Raw genomic sequence first — 14,837 nt, forward strand, 5'->3', positions numbered from 1 at the left:
YCACAGGTCACAGTGACTTGGGAAGAGAAACAACATGACTTCAAACCATTTTCCCTTCCTTCTTTCTCTGGCTTTTATTACTGATCATGATGCCACATAATATGGAATATTCCTTTGTTCAGTTGGGGTCAGCTGTTCTCGCTGTGTCCCCTYCCAGGTTCCCATGAACTCACTGTCACTGACTGGTGGGGTGAGAAGCACAAACAGCCTTGCCCAGAGGAGACCATGAAGCTGCTGAAGGGACTGGAGCACCTTCCCTATGAAGACATGCCAAGAAAATTTGGGCTGTYTGGCCTTGAGAAGATTGCGTGGAGACCTCATAGTAACCTTTCAGTATGTGGAGGGCCCTACAAGGAAGCTGGAGAGGGACTTACTAGGAACTATAGTGACAGTACAAGGGGCAATAGATTCAAACCAAAAGAGGGGATATTTAGGTCAGATATATAGAAAATGTTCTTTACTGTGAGGGTGGTATGGCACTAGAACAGATTCCCCAGAGAAGTTGTGGATGCCCCATCCCTGGAAGTGTTCAAGGCCAGGTTGGCCAGGGCTTTGGAGCAACTTGGTCTAGYTGAAGGAGGGGGATTGGAACTAGATGATCTTTAAGGTTCCKTCCAATTCAAGCCATTCTATAACTATGATTTTTTTTTCATCAATTTTAATCTGACCACAATTTACAAAATTACTTCTTCTTCATGACCATTTTAAAAATGAAAGCACTGCATCCTTATTAAGGCCATGTATTTTCAACAGTCACGCTTATCTGGAAAGTTAGCATCATTTAAAGATCAGGCCTCAATTTCTTGAGGGAGAACACACCAGTAATATGACCAACAACTTTTAAAGGGTCCAACAACATGGGGACAGCTAACAGCAGATGCTGTCCTGAGCTGTCACAGCTTCCCAGGAGAACTTGGCATTGGAGATTGCTGATGTTGACCAAAATCTGGCAGATCCTGCAGCTGGGGCTGTGCTTTCCCATCAAGTGTTTCCATTGTTGCCTGTTTAGACACTCTCTTAACATGGACAGAGCCAGGTTTAGAGAAGAGACACAGTTTATACAAGGTGCAAGGTGGAAGTTTTCCACAAATCAGGCACACCRATTCTCAAAACTTTACAAGATATATGCATTTTAGCAAACAAACATAGTTCACTGGCTACAAGTTATCTAGTCATTAATTAGTCTCCCACCTTCTGTTGCTTAAATAATTATTTCCTTTCCTACACTAATTAGTCCACATGCTCAGTTTCTCTTCTTTTGAATTGGTGGTCCATGAGTTGGTGGTTGCACCTCCCACAKCTGGATTCTAAAGGCCGTGAACTGGCACCAATCCCGTACAAAGGGTACAGGGACCTGTGGCACCAGCCAGGGTGATGCCTYATGATTTTTAGTTTCTATATTTTCATGCATCTGTATTCTCATCCTTCTCKATTACAGTACTAAAAACTACCATTCTYCCATCTTTAGACAAAATAATTCCTCTCTGAGCCTGAATCCAAGGTCACCTCGCTGACTCAGAGCCCCAAAATACATAAAAGTGAGCTGGTGGGGAGCAAGTTTGGAGTGGTTGACATCACCACCTGAAAGTATCATTGGGAAATTGAGGCTCAATATGTTAATAACACAGAACTTATAAAAGGTGAAGATCTCGAGATTCGGTATCCATTGTGGGTGTAGTTTCAGGAGGCTTTTGTCTGCCCCAATGTACCAGTTGGCCTGGATTAMAGTTGTCTATTCCCATTGTTATAAGTTTGTCTGGCCTCTGTTTCAGGTGAGCCCGTTTTAGCCAACAAGGGGACACGAGACACAGCTGGTGACAATTTAGACAGGTGACACAACAGGTGCCGACGACTGAACGGGAAGACCCCGGAGTGCGCGATAAAAGCACAGGCAGTCCTTTGCTTGGGGTCCTTCGTTTGAGAAAGATCTGTTGCACGAGTAAGGCAGGACCTCCTTCTCATGCTCTGTAACTCTCCGGGCGATTTGTTCTCTCTCTCTCTGCCTCTGGATATCTCGTTATTGCTGCCGCCCTTCAGCCGGATGGGCAGGGAGGGTTGGTGCAGGCGGGCCTGAGCTCGGAGCAGCCGGCGGGCCCAGCGAGAGCCGCGGCAGGGCCGGGCTGGGCCGCGCCTGCGCATCCGCGGGGCCGSAGCGGGGCCGGTTCTCTGCTCCGCCGTGCGGTCCCGGAGCTCGCCCGTGTTCCTGTCCCGTGTCCTACACGCGGCCACCGGGGCGTGGGCCGGGGCTGGCAGCCGGGTTCGGGCGGCGGCCGCTCCACCATGGTGCGGTGCGGCGCGGCGGTGCTGCGCAAGGTCAGTGCGGCCGGCCCGGGCAGCGGTGCACACTGTGGCCCAGGCGGGCTCGGCCGGCGGCGGGGGTGGCGGGGAGCCATGGTCTCGCTCCCGGGGTTTCTCTGGGAGCTCCCGTGTGCCGGGCGGCGCAGGTTCGGCCCGTCCTGTCCCGCCCGCAGTGCCTGGTGCCCGGCGAGGCCGGCGGCAATGCCCCCGGTGGCGGCACAGGCGCGGCTCCGGCCCGGCCCCGCGCACTGCGCGCCGTGAGGTGCTCGCTGCCAGGGAGGGCATGCCAAACATTGGTTAAAAACTGTATCGGAGGTTAACGCTCTGCTTTCTCAAGTTTCATTTATTGCCATCAAAGATCTATCCAAGCGGTTTTACACACGTTTCTATGAAGCGAAATATTAACGGAGCATAATTAATTGATGTTGAAACTGTTGTTTTATTAGTACAGCAACTTCATAGACGATCTGCGGGTGTATGTGAGAGGAGGAACTGGTGGAATGGGTTACCCTAATCTGGGAGGGGAAGGAGGAAGAGGTGGTGATGTCTGGTTCGTCGCCMGAGAAAGGACTACCTTAAAGAGCATTAGGGAGAAATATCCCCAGAAGCGATTTGTAGCTGGAACAGGAGCCAACAGCAGGTAAGAGACTGTTTAATTAAAGTTGTTATTTACAGCTCTTCCAGAAAACAAATAATAGTTATTAAACTTGGTGTAATTCCTCCCAGTGTTCGAGCTCTAAAAGGTGAAAAAGGAAAAGATTGTGAAGTTTATGTGCCTATGGGAATTTCAGTTCTCGATGATGATGGCAAGCAGATTGGTAAGAACATTTGCTTTTAAGCTATCTACTGTTTGTCACATTTCTTGATAACATCCAGTGTATTTCAAATCCTAGGACGTTTTAAGGTTACATTTTCCAAAATATGTGTGTATTTTTCTCTGGACAAAGAGTTGACAAACAAATACAYTGTAGAAATTGTTGGAAGAACAGGGACCTCTTCCAGAAATCAGCAGTAGTTGGTTTGTATCACTACATACAAGTCCTTTGCCCTTGGAAATGAGTTTTAAAGGCTGGAAACCATACTGATCCTCCACAGAACCATTGATGACCTCATGTAAAAGGTGTCTCTAAACACCAAGTATATGTCCCTGTATCTTTAGTGAAATATGAAAATGTTTAGAAGACAAAGATCGTTGCTGAATGTCAACATTTCAGGTTGCTTAAAATACGTATCTGTTTTTTCACCCATTGGGAAGATCTCTTTCAATACAGTGCTCTTAAAATAGTTCTCAATGGTTCCTTTGCAGTTTCTCAAGAATTTTTCTTCTCAGACTGTTCAGAATTAAGACTAAATTTACAAATTGCCATGGCTTGGATGTTTAACTAAATTGGATGTTTATGATGTAGGCATATTAGTGGCTAAAGCTATCCAAATGTTGTGCATTTTTGGTTGTTTTAATTATTCTGACCCTAAGGGTAATATCATAGTCTGCACCTTAATGGAAAAATATGGAACATCTGAAGGGTTTGCTGTAGCCACATCTTTGTCAATGCAAATTTTTTCTTGGCTTCTTAAATTCAAATGTTGGAGGCTTCAGAACCTCCATCTGGGCCATACTTTGCCTGCCTGCACTTTTCTTGAGGTAGCTGACTGCATGACAGAGAAAAATACTGGGGTGTGATGGCTTCCAAACAGGGAAGATCACCATGACCTTGAGGGCACAGTTCTTGCAGGGAAGCATACAAAAAATTGTCTCATAACTGGAGATATTTAAATGGAAAATCACAACTGAACTASTGCAGGAGATTGTGTTCTTTCACTATTTATTTTCAGGAGAGCTTAATGCAGCAGGAGAGAGATTCTTAGCAGCTCGTGGAGGTCCTGGAGGCTCTTTGGCTACTAACTTTCTGCCTTGTAAAGGTCAGAGGCGAACTGTTCATCTTGATTTGAAACTTATAGCAGATGTTGGCTTAGTTGGGTAAGTATTGTAGTTTGAAAGCTGGTATTAGAAAGCAAAGTCAATTTCAAATGCACTTTCAAAGAAAAAGTAAATTTCAAATGCAATTTCAAAGCATTTTGAGAGTTGCAATGTCACTTAAATTATYTGAACTTTGAAAAAAGCAGATTGAGTTTACAATTATTGAAAATAATTTTAGCATTTTGAAATTATTTTTATGCTTTGAGTAAAGGTCTTCATGAGCCAGGATAATATAAAATTAGTAATATRATTGTATTTAGCAGATGCAGTGATTGCCACAATATTTATGAAGTAAGTAGGAGGTGCAAAACAGAGCTGAGAGCATTCCGTATTGCATGTTTAACTTCATGGCTCTGGCACAAGTGGATCCTTTCAGTAGCAGTTCTAAGGAGAATTCCAAAGGCTATGTTGTCTGCTCTCCCAAAAAAAACCAGCTTGAAATGTTAGAAGGAAGTAATTACAAACTAGAATAGTAGGACTTGCATTTCAATGCTGCTGCTTTAGAACAATACAGATAACTTATATTTTTATTTGGAAAAAGCTTTCAACAATCTACACTTGTACAACTATTGTTCTGTTCAGCATCTGCTAACATAGATGAGCTCTGTGGGCCTTATTTATAAAAACATAGGAAACATGGAATGACAATGAGCTTGAGGTAGAAATAGTCTAGTTGATATATACCACTAAAGAATGGAGACTTAAAAGCAGCTGGTTTTCTAGGTATATTTTTCTTTATCTTCTTATTAGAAACAATTTTGTTAACATAAAACCTATCTAAAGTTAAATAATTTTCAATTGGTCTTCAATGACTACRTGACATAATTTTTTTCTTGTTTTGGCCAGTGTGAAAGTACAGGAGTTTTATGACACTGATGCTTTTATCTTGTACTTTAGYTGATAGTTTGACTTCCAAATGGATACAAAAAATCATTTAGTCACTTAGAGCAGCATGTAATTTTCTTATTGAGAGTATGAATCAGTCTCCAATAGTTTGTGGTTGTACTTTGATCTCTTTATGTTTGTCATTTTTACCTTTTTTGTGAGTGGTTTGCTATTAGATCATGTAAAAAAACCCATTAGACTTGAGAAAGGCCGATCAGGTTTGGGTACAGGTTGTGATGTGTTAGTCTAGGCTGCAATTTAAACTTCAAAGAACATATTGTACCTCAGTGGAGACAAAGTGCTCACTCGAGGATATGACCAGAGTAACCTTCTGGAATATCCTTTAGGTACCTTTCAACGTTGGAGTGTATTAAAACTACACTCAATAGTTTCCCTATTACAGAAAGAGTCATTAGGTTGCTTTCTTTTTTTTTAAGAAAGGTTCGTGTACTGCCCCTCTATAGAGGCCTGTAATGTAGTACCAGCCTTGTTAACAGGCCATGGTTCTGCACRTATTCAAGTGCAGAGTATTTGGTTTTCTGTAGGACGCCTGCTTTTGTATCTTGTGGCTGTGTTCAATTGCCTGTAGACAGAGTTTTCTTTGAAAATGCTGTGACGAATATTTATGAATTTGTCTGGAGCACAAGTCTTGTGTTGTCTTTCTGGATGGAGCATGTGCTAACAGTAAGAACTGTAGTCTGTCCTTGGATGTCAGCATTAACTTCAAGTTTAACATGAATCAAGGCTACTGTGACTTCTAAAGCTTGGGTTAATCTTTAAAACAATTTCAGTTTTAACTTAGGTTTCCGTTTCAATGTGCAGATGGATTTTGTGAAGAAGCTTTTGTAAAAGCTCTATCCTTTAAGGAACACCTTTGTTGTAGTATACAGATATAGCTATCCCTTGTAAAGGGAAAACATTACAGCAGTCAGGTATGCACAGACTAGCTTCTAGGGCTTCCCTGRTGTTTTTTTAGGTTTACTTGGTAACAAAACAGATTAGTACCAGTTTCAGGATCCTTCATAAACTTTGTTGCCCTAGAAACACATAACCTGTGCACACGGTTGTCTATATACATAAAATCTCTCTCAAAGTTTACATTTGCTTTCCTCTGTTAACTAGACTGTAGTATGGGTATCAACGGTACTTAAACTGTACAACACTCATAAACCATGATGTGTATGCCAAGAGAATGTAAATCCAAGATGTATTTGCATGATAGTTTTTTTAGAATGCATGTATAATTTACAAAATTAGCTATAGCATGTGCCTGGATGGTAATGCTGTATTTCTGTCTRAGTGACTTTGAAAGATTTCCCTTAAATCTATTACACATATATTTACATAACTCTCCTGCCTGCATTGTTAGGAAGTGTTCTTAGATTTAGAAAAACTATTCAGATTTGGTATCAAAAAGTAAATCATAATGATTTGGGGTTTGTTGTTTTTGTTAAAAAAAGGCCAAACAGATTGAGTGCAAAAATACTTGATAGCACAGAATTTGAAGAATACATTTAGAAATAAATATACAGATAAAATATACAGATTAAGTATAATCACATAGGTGTTTATTCAGTGTATAAGTCCTGACTTTCCTTCTAGGTTTCCAAATGCGGGAAAATCATCCTTGTTAAGCAAGATCTCTCATGCCAAACCTCAGATTGCAAATTATGCATGTAAGTTCATAGTCTTATTTTTAAAGCAATAATATTTCCTGAAAGCAAGAAGTCTTTTCATTGACTTACTTATAATACAGGTTTGTAATAAAGAATAGTGTATAGCAATGTTTCCTGGCTTTTTAGTTATAAGAAATACTTCAAGGAGATACTTGCTGTTTTGGAGTCCAGTTCCTTTACCCACCTCAGTTTTTCACATACACATCCCCTTACTGCTTCAACCTGTCAATGCAGGGTCTATTTAACATTTGATTTCATCTCAGCCCATTTTATTGCAACTGAGATTCTGTGTGGTGTGTAATATCTTCAGTCTACTAAATAGGTACTATAAAGTTCCTTTGCATAAACATCTCGTATGCTTTGGAATTTGCTAACACTTGCAACAGAGAAGATTAGGAGGTTTTAATCTATCCATTGAAAAATAGACAGAATATATTTTTTTCTATCAGTAAGTTAGGATTAGTTGTCTGATCTTCTTTAACTAAAAAGTAAGAATGCAAGTACTGATAACTCCTGCTGACCTTTTTGCACCATTCCCAATTCTCTACAGCCTTTTCTCAGTTTGAAGAGTCCTACCTCACTTTACCTTTCATTGGTTTTCCCTGTTTGGATGCTAATCCATAAGTATAGGTAATAATTTTCATGTCTGAGATTTCTCTGTCTTTACTGTTCTGGGATGACTGGAATAGAATTGCAGAAAGAGACAAGACTTGGTGAACCACTGGATTTTTTGTGGTCTAATTTTCATCTGTCTTATTTTGCTTTTTCTTTATTCTTTTTCCTTATTTTATATTCTGCCAATGCACATTTGTTTCATTTAAATACACTAAGAAAGTCCTACAATATGTAAATGTTTTGTAACATTAACATTTTTTAAAATGTTAAAACCAGTTTTGTTTTCTTCCTGTACCCTTGCCACAGTCACAACAATACAGCCTGAACTAGGAAAGATCATGTATGCGGATTATAAGCAGGTTGGTATGAAAGTCACTCTGTTTGCTAARGTTATGTAGAGTGGCTATTTATGTTGCTTAACAGAATTTCAGAAACAGAACAAAAACTTGTCGATATTTTCATACGTGTATCTATAATGTGTACTTGTCAAATGTAATTACACGGACTTAACAGGAGTTGTGGGAAAATACTATTTTATGAAGCAATAATAGGAAAGTTTCATAGCTAAATACACTAATGTGACAGAGAGCTTATTATAAATGGTTTCTCATTTTCCCTTACCTTTCTATGGTTCTAATCCTGCCTTATAATCTTAGAGGTATGAAATTGCTTATGGAATTGAGATTGCTGGRTTCTAGGTATACTCTTGTAAGTCTAAGACTTGAAAAAAAAATCACTGTTTGAGAGACCAGCCTCTTACTTTTATTTAAAAGAAGCAAATTTTCTGCAAGTTGCCTATAGAGAGAGCTCTGGACTGAGTGAGTAATTTTCAGAATGGATTGCAAATAGTGGCATATTTGTACAAGGGTTGAAGATCTACATTAGTGAATAGCAGGGAATTTTGTGATTATATTACCATTGTTACCATTGGTAATATTGTTACCATTGGTACATTGTTATATGTTACCATTACTTCTTGTTATGGCTTTCAAGGTTGGCTGCTCTGACTTTCTTTTGGGATTCTTTTTGTGTTTGTGGGGTTTCAGTTTGTTTGGTTTGGTTTTTAGGGTATAGGGGTTTTTTTGGTTGGTGGGTTGGGTTTTTTAGTTTAAAATAGTAAGATGTGGTAGTGATTGCCKGAACAGCTAGGATAGTGCACTGTCKGAGAGGTGAGGCACTGGGGTTCAGTTCTCTTTGTGGTATCTGTTAGTTCTGGAAGACCAGTGGAGCTATGGCCCTACCACCTTAATTTTTGTGAACTCTGTTCCACTCAGCTTCTTCAGATAAAAGCTGTCAAATAATTCTGTGGTGCCTGGAATCCCTTCGGCAGTATCCACTGAGGGGAAAAACAATGCTAAATGAGACTCTTACTAACAGATTTTGGACCCCAACTTTGCTTAAAGTTGCAGCAAACATTTTCATTACTCAAGCTTGATTCTTCTTTGATATGCTTTTACTTCGTTTTTGAAGTACATGATACATGCAGCACTAGACTCATCACTTTCAAGATGAAAGGCGAGTGCATAAAAGGGTTTCAGATGAGTTAACCAGAAAAACATAACCCTCAGATATGAAAAGACAAAAAGCTAATGTTTTTGCTTCCAAAAACAATAATGCTAGGGAGATAATGCTTGAGACCTTCATTTAACAAACTTCAACAAAACTTTGTATTACAGGAAGTAAGTCTAGTTTTTCTGGTTCCCTATAGAGATGCAATCTGTCTAAGGGATTTTTTTTTGTATTAGTTTTATCTGCTACTTTAGGGCATCTTATCCTAGAATGCTGTGCTGCAAATAAATCCTAAAATAAAGGATTTTTCATAGCCCTTTCAGAAAACTTTCTGCCRTGAATGAGGACCTCTTGCTCTTACTGGTGTATCTTTGTCCAGCAAGAGATCTACTTGCCCTCCTGGATTTCTTTGCTGAAGTCTGTTTCTTGTCATAGCCAGTGATCCTTATTGTTGGCCATTTCTACTGTTCATGGTTTATATACCACAGTGTTGGGTGCTATATAGGAACTATACGGACAAAATACCACTTTTCTAAAGTTGAGGGAACTAGTGGTTGTGGTCACAGGGAACATCCCTGAGTTAGAGGACATACTCTCTATATTGCAACTGCTGAAACCAAAACCATGTAAGTAGCATAATTAAGAGGAGTAATTGAGATATCTTTCCTGTATCACTCAAGGGTCAATGACTCATTTTCTCCTATAGAATATTGATATTTTTAAAGAGATATGTAGCTTATTTTATCTTAGTACATTATGAAAAAGAAAATACATGCTAGTTACCTGGTGCTGTCTGTCATTACTACTTGGAAGAGAAAAGACACAAAAGGAGAGGATCTGAGTATGAGTTGGGTTTCAGGKCTCAGTACTAGGTCACGAAAACTARCAGAAACAYGTTTTCTGCYRGAKTATGTGAGCSCCCTTCTGCAATAGGTAGCACACTGGAAATTTTATGGTGTGCTGRCTTCAGGCATTGTTCAGTTGAATCCAGTTGCTGTCTAAATGGGCATTAGATGGATTTGAAGAACCTACCTTTATTCTTCTTTACTTCACTSTCTTAGTTTTCTGTGAGTTACTGAGTAGGTATTTTGGGGGTCTCATTGTTATTCTGCTCTTTTCCTGTCTGCCTCAGCTCTCCTCTACAACTGTGTACAGCCCTCTCAACCAGCAGAGAAAATGACAATGTCCCTGTCTACTTTGGCAGTCTTTGCTAGGCTCTGGCTGGAAGCTGATTGATTAATCAAAGTTAAATTCTGGTATCTTCTCCTGTGCAATGGCACAATGTTAAGTGGGTTTGCATTTGGAGTAATGATACTTTGTAGCCACAAGGAACAGGCTTTATTTTCTTTTCCAGTACAAATGTGATAATCTAAGCTGATCGCCTTTCAGAGTCTTTTATTCTCAGATAAGAGCTAAATTTTGCAAGATCTCTGCTGAGGTGTTATTACCCTCTATTCTGTACTTTGCAGACAGCTATAAATAGACAGGGGGAACATGGGGAGCACCAGGTCTGTGTAACAGCAGTGTTTTGTTTAATCTGCTTCTAATGATAGGTTGTAAATGTATTGAAACAGCTAATGCATATTGCTTTGACTCAGTTTTGTTTCTGTTTCACTTTTGTTTCTGTAAAATGATAATCACTGTTGATAGTTTAAAGTTCTGGATTTGCTTATTGGAAGTATTTTGTTTGAAACTTTTGTTTTCCTAGATTTCAGTAGCTGATCTCCCAGGATTGATTGAAGGAGCTCATGCAAACAAAGGGATGGGCCACAAATTTCTCAAACATGTAGAAAGAACCAAACAGCTTCTCTTAGTTGTAAGTTAAATAAAATTTACAATTTATTGAAATCAAAGGCAGAGCAGTAAATAAAAAGTGTCTTAATTGCAATGTAGTTGRAATTTAARAAATCATTTGTAATTTGCATGATTTAAGATAAATATAGTTTTAATTCTGTAGTTCTGTAATTTACAGAATGGGGCACTCAAATGACTGATGGTAAATTAAATTCTTAAGCAGAATTTATCATAGAAAATTTTCAATTAATTTAGAACAATGAAGCATAACTAAAGTGTGAAAGCGTGGATTTTTTTTTTCTGTAACACCCCTTTAAGAAGTTTAAATAGCACATCTTTGAGAAACACTGTATCAGAAGTAGCCAGTTTGTATCTTCAATGTCTGTGATGTTTCTTTTGTGTATAGTTGCCGTCTATAATTTGCCCAGGAGTGAACACATGGACMCCAACATTCCAGGGCCCAGTAGTTGATGGGAGAGTACCTTGAAACTGTAACATAATTTTATACCACAAAGCTTGTTTTTATSTAACTTTTTCAGGTTGATATTTCTGGATTTCAGCTGTCTGTTAAGACTCAGTTCCGAACAGCCTTTGAAACTATATTGCTTCTAACAAAGGTAAGTTCTGATTTTCATATTTGACAGTTGTGGTTATGTGTTGAACCAAGARAATGGCTCAGTTTTGATCAAGAAACTGGTCAAATGTTAGTGTGTCTTCTGGATTTATAAGGCCAGTTAACTAAGAGGATTCTCCAAAATGATGAAGTCTTTATTTTTACTTGTCCAGATGAAACCACTCTAGTTTCTGTTGGCACCCACCACATAATTAATCATATAATTGATTAATCTGTGCAGCATATGGGATATTTCTTACAGTCAAGTAAAGGTAAAAAGACACATCATTTTTGGTTTTCTGACACAATAGCATTTTAAGAAGCAGAAATACATGGGTATAGTTAAATCCCTGCCTTGATGCAATAGCCTAACAGAGGTGAGATATCAGGCCCCAGCCTTGCAGACATTCACTGTGTCCATATCTTAACTATGTTTCTCATTAAAACAATACACATTATGTCAYTTCATAACATGCTGTGTTACTTAAGTTGATGAATCTTCTGAATTTCAGGTATTGCTGTTTATTTTTAGTATATTCATGGTTGTGATTTTCTGATATTAAAATGCTTAAGAATTAGAACACTCTCMAAATGATTTTCTTATATATTTTATAGGTCCGAAGTTGTTCTGAAATTGATTTTGTGTTTGTGGATATCAGAATAAACAAAAATTGAAGCTGTCTTTTTTTTTTAAGAGGCTGTTTCAGAGTGAGCTAGCCTGTGTACCTGAAAATCTCTCTTGCAGCAAAAAATGATTCACTGAACATTATTTTCTTCTGTCAGACTGCTTTAATATATCAGCTTCGAGTATCTGAATCAACCTTATAGCTACTTAAGCAGAAAAGGCTCTTTAGGCAACTAAACAAATGAGAGGAGATGTAAAATTGAAGTAGCACTTGTTAAATTGCAAGTACTTATTAAGGGAAATTTGCTTTTCTTTTAAGGAACTGGAGCTGTACAAAGAGGAACTTGTAACAAAGCCTGCACTTCTTGCCATTAATAAAATTGATTTGCCTTGTGCAAAGGATAACTTGGATGAACTTATGACACAACTACAGAATCCTCAGGGTAAATCAAATTCCAGCAATAATTTTGTCATAAATAGAAGGATTTCATTGTGATAACCCTGCATTGGCAGGGAGTTGTTTGAAACTGAAGTCAGCTATTAAATTTATTATTTGAACATAGGTTTAAAATCACTTCCTGTATTTAGARCTGTTAATATGCATTTGTAATTGCTTCACTGTTGGGAAAGGTTTGTAATGAAATGGAAATATCCCAGATGATCTTTCCCAACTACGATGTGGGAGAGTAAGTTTCCAGTCTAGGTGTCTCAAATAAGACTAACCTGCACAGAAGAACCCCTTATAGACACTGACATACATGCTATTTGTCATGTGACTTTGGCCTAAACATGTGAAACTTCTGGACAGATCTATGTGGGTTTACTACAATTTTGCAATTACATTGGGGTAATTTGCTTTCTATTTCCTAGAATGTGTAGAAACTAGAAAGGCTTAAAACCATATTCTCCCATATTCTGCAATTTGGGATTTCTTTGTACTTGTTGGAAGTTTATAGAATGTTCTTATTACAGCACTAAGAATGGTATAACTGCTGTTAGTGYTTGTATTCTGAGATTTTAGCTTTGTTTAAAAGACTAATTAAGCTGATAATGTGTATATTAATTGCAGTTATGTTTATAACTATAATTTATTAATGTTTATTTTCTGCATTTAATGGGATTTTATTGGCTTTGTAGTGATGTAGTATTCGGAGGTTTTACTAACTCTTTCAATATAATTTTTCAGACTTCTTACACTTACTAGAGGAAGAAATTATTCCAGCAAATACTCTTGAATTCAGAGAGATAATTCCAATATCTACRTACACTGGAGAAGGAATTGCAGAGCTCAAAACATGTATAAGAAAATCCATAGATGAGCAAGCAGAGCAGGTGAATGAAGAATATCGAAAAAAGAAACTCCTACTTTTACAAACTTCCAAAGAAGAGCAAATGAATAGAAGCTAGCATTTCTGGATGGATCCAACACATTTTAGTATTTTTACTATGCACATGGAGCCTTTGTTGTGCAGCCCTTCCATTTAATTGTTCCCTTCTCCATCATTGCCTGGTTCCCTGCTTCCCTCCATTTGTTTAGGCACTTGGTAGGGCACAGTGGGGAAACGGGTAAGTTTTCTTTAAATTTACGTTGGCTACAAAACTCAACAGAGTAAAGACCAAAGTATGTGCAACTCAAAGCACTGCTTAACAACTGATGATCCCTGGAATATTTTTTGSCAAGTGAGAGGAATGGAAGGAATATAACTTGCACAAAGGAGCAGGTTCAATGACTCTACATCTGCTGTGGGAATCAGAAGAACCAAGGGAAGTTTCTGATGGGACTTTTCCAGGGTCTGGGGCTTCTAAGGTGAACCAGTTTTGCTATTGTGACAAGATTGGATTGTAGAGTTTTTGTTGCTTTTAAGGATTTAAAGGAAAACACATATAAAATAGCTGCAAGAGAGTGACTTGTAGGAGCACAAAAAGCAAGACTGAATTGTAATGTTGYAGGGTTTTTTGACACCTGCTAGTGCCTCCTGTAGTTGTCTTAGTTGTATAAATCCTGATTCCAAATTCCCATGCTTAATTTGTGATTGTCTGCTTTAATGAAGTTGTTTGGTTTGTTACATTTTGTTTTGTTACAAGAAAATGACTGCTTCTCAACAGAGCTATATATTTTTGAGAATGYTTAGTGTTCTAGATTTTGTATTACAAGAAGGCACACTTACATTTTGCTTAAAAAAAAATAAAAAGTCCTTTATTGTCAGAGTGTTTTCTACTTTAAAGCTATTAAATTGATTATGAAGCAAAATAAGACTGARTACATGAAAGGCTTCTTAGTTTGGTCTAATTTTGTTTTGTAACATATGTATCGTACCCTGCTTTGAATTTTGTTAAAGCAGTCACTGGGAAGGAAGGTATGGTTTATCATATCATTTCTTTTATCATTGGTATTGGTTCTTATTGTGATTTTCCTAAAATTTTACTGTGTTTGGGGCTTATATGTTTTCACTAAAGCTAGGTATAGGCTGTCAATAATTTTTGATACTCCATTTTACAGAATTGCAGAATCAATTAGATTCTGGACTCTGACCAATGATTGAACACCACCTTGTGGACTAGACCATGGCATTTAGTACCATGTCCGCTCTCCTTGAACTCTTCTACCCCCCATCTCCCTGGGCAGCCCATTACCCCTTCTGTGAAGAAATTCCTTATGATGTCCAATCTGAATCTACCCTGGCACAGACTGAGGCYCTGTCCTCTCATCCTGTCAGTGGTTGTCGGCCTGGGAGTAGAGACTGACCTCCACCTGGCTACAGCCTCCTTTCAGGGAGTTGTAGAGTGATAACATCACCTCTCAAACTCCTTTTCTCCACGCTATTCCATAGCTGAAAACAACTT

The 14,837-nt window shown here is 38.5% G+C and overlaps 1 protein-coding gene across 2 annotated transcripts; it reads left to right on the forward strand.

Annotated features, from left to right (window-relative positions):
- The first annotated feature begins 2,145 nt into the window (after positions 1 to 2,145).
- Positions 2,146 to 14,450, forward strand: GTPBP10 (GTP binding protein 10). 2 transcript variants are annotated; one of them, XM_057376779.1, is made up of 10 exons: positions 2,146 to 2,313; positions 2,750 to 2,938; positions 3,025 to 3,116; positions 4,132 to 4,276; positions 6,764 to 6,837; positions 7,759 to 7,811; positions 10,670 to 10,777; positions 11,295 to 11,372; positions 12,313 to 12,436; positions 13,180 to 14,449. In XM_057376779.1, the coding sequence occupies exons 2-10, from the start codon at positions 2,799 to 2,801 to the stop codon at positions 13,398 to 13,400; spliced, it is 1,035 nt and encodes a 344-aa protein (XP_057232762.1). In that variant the 5' UTR covers positions 2,146 to 2,313; positions 2,750 to 2,798; the 3' UTR covers positions 13,401 to 14,449. The 2 variants fall into 2 exon arrangements, with proteins under 2 accessions (XP_057232762.1, XP_057232761.1); XM_057376778.1 differs by having other exon boundaries at positions 2,209 to 2,313; positions 2,745 to 2,938; positions 13,180 to 14,450.
- Positions 14,451 to 14,837: the final 387 nt, after the last annotated feature.

Source organism: Malurus melanocephalus, unplaced genomic scaffold, assembly GCF_030028575.1.
Source record: "Malurus melanocephalus ecotype Western Australia unplaced genomic scaffold, MMel_1.1 scaffold_290, whole genome shotgun sequence".
Lineage (NCBI taxonomy): Eukaryota > Metazoa > Chordata > Aves > Passeriformes > Maluridae > Malurus > Malurus melanocephalus.